Here is a 3,856-nt window from a genome sequence, read left to right as displayed (position 1 = left end):
TCGCCTAGAGCGCAGGCCAACCTCGGGCCGGCCCTGCCTCCCTGGGAAAGCTACTTTAAGTTGGAAGACCTGCAACAAGGTTTGCGTGATTGTCAGGCACCCTTCAAAACGGTGGCTGAGATCTGCAACACAACTTTTGTAAGATCTTATGTTTTCCCTGGTATGTTTCAGCTTGGGGTTATGGCTTCACTGAGCAGATTTTTCAGTCTACGCTCTGGGACCCTTGTTCAGAATTAAATCTAACAAGTGGGAACCCGCGAGTATTGCAGGGGAGGGATCTCAGCTGCAAAAAACAAACAAACCCCATTACTGGAAACCACGGCAGCTACCCCCCCATCACCTCCACTGCCTACATCTCTAGGTCCTCCCCCATCCCTTGCAGTGCCACATCTCCTGACTCCCCCCCCCCTTGCCTCCATTCCTGGCAAGCCCAGTGCGGCTTCCAGCCTTTGAGGGGGGATTTAAAACCCCCCCATTGTATTCTTTTAAAGTTTTCAACTTTTCTGAGGAGTCCCCAGGTTTGCAAAACTATCTGTTTTGGGGTAAGCGTGGCCCGGATTCACAGGTTTAGATATCCTCAGTTGGGGACCACACTTGAGAAATAGATATACCGATGACAAGAGATGCTTTGTCTGGAATCCTGTTTTTAAATCCTAATTTTTTATCTGTGACTAGAGGAGAATTCAGTGATAATGTTGCATACTAGGTGGGTGATAATGGAGTAAAGATTACAAGCCACTGCAATAACAAATCTTCCATAATGGGTCTTCAGTGTGTGGAATGATAAACTCACTTAGATCTCACCTACACTTCTTCATCCTTTCACGTAGGGATGTGCACACAAAAAAAATCAGGGTTTTTCAGATTCAGGTATATTGGACCCAAAAAAATTTAGGATTCCCCCCCAAAAAACCAGAATTCCAATACCACCCACCCATCCTCATGTCCCCCACCTGCCTGTGTGTCCTTCCCCTACTTGCTCGCAAGACCTCCCACCCACCACCCACACTCACAGCCTCCCGCTCCACTGTCAAACTCGGGCATTTGACCAACGGCACCTGTTGTATTTCTACCCAGAACCTAACAAAGGTTAGTAAAACGTGAAGAAGAGGGCCAATATTAAAACCTAAATGTAGAAAATATATAGGAAAAGATACATGTATTTATTAATTTCAAATTTTAAAACAAATATAAGGGCCCATTCACATCGAATATATAAATAACACGGCAATACACACGGGCTTAAAAACATGACCTGATGCGTTTTGGCCTGCACAGGCCTTCCTCAGAGGTCAAACAATTGAGTGGCAAGATGGCTATATAAATATAATACACTCATGTAGACACAATCAGAATGGATACAAAATATAAATTCAATATGGACCAGAAAACAAGTTGTTCCAGAATAAAACCACCAGGCACACAATAAATATGCAAATGAGATCTTTAAAAGTGCAATCACTTGGCCAGTGGTTCTAAAGTATAGACTTTTGGTCCAAGAATTGCCTTCTTTGATTGTGTTGCCACAGTGTTCTCAAGTAACTGCTTTTTACTTGAGAACACTGTGTATATATATATATATATATATAGCCATCTGGCCACTCAATTGTTTGACTGCTGAGGAAGGCCTATGCAGGCCGAAACGCGTTAGGTCATGCTTTAAAGCCCGTGTGTATTGCCATGTTATTTATATAATTGATGTGAATGGGCCCTTATATATGTTTTAAAATTTGTAATTAATAAATACATGTATCTTTCTCTATATATTTTCTACATTTAGTTTTTAATATTGGCCCTCTTTTTCACATTTTACTAACCTTTGTTAGGTTCTGAATTTTTGTGTTAAGGTTCAGTTTTTTGCCCTTTCTGGCCCTGCTTCACCTTCTTTGGGGGCCACAGAATTGGATCCCCTGGTCCAATCGTTTTGAACATTGGGTGGTCTTTTGAGGAGAGGCAGCAGCAGCTACTCCGAACATTTGGTGCCTCTACCTCAAAAAACAGGCCCCCAGATCGATTCCCCATTATAGCCTATGGGGACCATAGGCTGTAATGGAGCCAAAGGCATTTAAAGGTATTGTGGTCCCTTTAAATGTCCTTGTGAAGCTGCAGCTTCATCCGGAATGGCATAAAAAGGGACTGCAGTCTCTTTAAACACTGTTTAACTACAGCTATCCTGCTTTCCCAGATAATCCCAATTTTATGGGGATTATCTGGTATGGGCTATGGTGGATAGCTGTAAATACACGCACAAACCCCTCTATACCAGGCTGAAATAGCTGAAATACCAATAAGGTATTTTTCCAGCTCAGATATAGCCAAACGCACACCTCTACTTTCAAGCCACCTGTCCCTTTAACAGACTTCTCCTTTGCAATCCATCTTGGGCTGCCACAGTGTGACCTGGAGAATCTACCGTTACCTTGAACTCTCCTACAGGAGAGGATTTTGTTGTCATTCTTCCCAGATCCCACCGCCCCTCTCATCACCCCATATCTGTGGTGGGTGGGACAAAATTGAAGTTCTGTGTGCTTCTGAAGGAAGTATGTGATCAGCAGGGCCTCGGACAAAAAAGGGCAGGTGGCAACCATCCCACTTGCCACATCAGTTTTGCGGAAGACTGTGATTTGACAACCCTGAATCCATCTTCTTATGAAAGCATGAAGTGTCTGGGAGGCTCAAGGGACCATAGAGCTGAGTTGTGAATTTTTTTCTTTCTTAAGAACGGTGAACACTCATCCCTTTACAGAGTACACATTAAAGCATTCATGTAGTGCAAATGATAGCTTTGCTATCAGCTTCTGCCATATGACATTTCACACTACACTAAAATTTATACAGACAAGTGATACCCAATAAATATGCTTCTTAAAAGGAGTCCGTACGTGTGGGTTCCCCCCCCCCAACTCTTTAAATCCCTTTTATTTTTCCCAAGCCCTCATTCCAAACTTCAACTGTAAGGTTGGTTTAGAAAGATATGCAAACTGGATCTGTGTAGCATACCCTCTTAACATATTTAATAATTAGAAATATGCTAATGCATTAATTTCAATAAAGCTGGTTTGTTCCGTTCCGTACCTTCGATTTTTATTGTCTTTAACCAATGAGAAGCAGAATATACTGCCGCCAATTATGCAAAGTGATGATCCCGCCCATCCAATGAACAAAGCCGCTCCTAATTCATACCTGCAGGAAAGCGATACATTCACACTTAGTAAAGAGTTATATCAGCAAAATGGGTTTCATGTTATTTTATTTTGTTTTTGTGACCAAGACAAACAAAACCATCCAAAGCATTTACATAATATTTCACTAAAGGGTTGCAGAAGATGCACACAGTATATTGCAAAAGAGAACAAGAAAACTTCTACTCTTCCCCCAAATATTGGGTTTTTTTAAAAATTCACTGATCATCAGTTATAGCAGGGGGTCCTCAACCTGTTTAAGTCAGCAGGCACCTTTGCAATTCTGATACAGGGACGTGGGTGCAACCACAAAATGGTTGCCACAGGACAGGTATAAGAGGGGTAATTTTAAAAATACAATGCGAAAGAGGAATGAAAGAGAATAAAACCAACATTGTGGTGGAATCTGCTTTTGAAATAAAGTTATTGTAATTTATACAAGAGGGGTCGCGGTGGCTCAGAGGTTAAGATGCTGAGCTGCAAACCGGAAGGTCTGTATGGTAGTTTGAGACCCTAGTGCCACATGACAGAGTGAGCTCTTGTCTCTGGCCCCAGCTCCCACTTCGGTGGGAAGGTAATGGCTTCCGTGCGCCTCAGCGTTTAGTCATGCCAGCCACATGACCACGGAGAAGTCTTCGGACAGTGCTGGCTCTTCGGCTTGGAAACGGAGATGA

At 42.7% G+C, this 3,856-nt stretch overlaps 1 protein-coding gene across 4 annotated transcripts in view; it reads right to left on the bottom strand.

Moving 5' to 3' along the window:
* CLDN10 (claudin 10) overlaps window positions 1–3,856 on the bottom strand; it is a 122,605-nt gene that overhangs the window by 1,422 nt on the left and 117,327 nt on the right. For all 4 annotated transcript variants that reach the window (XM_015417136.1, XM_015417137.1, XM_015417134.1 and 1 more), the window contains exon 4: window positions 3,076–3,183. In XM_015417136.1, the coding sequence (XP_015272622.1) occupies window positions 3,076–3,183 (108 nt within the window). The remainder of the gene's footprint in view (window positions 1–3,075; window positions 3,184–3,856) is intronic.

Source organism: Gekko japonicus, unplaced genomic scaffold (assembly GCF_001447785.1).
Source record: "Gekko japonicus isolate JY-2015 unplaced genomic scaffold, Gekko_japonicus_V1.1 scaffold927, whole genome shotgun sequence".
Lineage (NCBI taxonomy): Eukaryota > Metazoa > Chordata > Lepidosauria > Squamata > Gekkonidae > Gekko > Gekko japonicus.
This window is presented reverse-complemented; position numbering and strand designations above follow the sequence as displayed.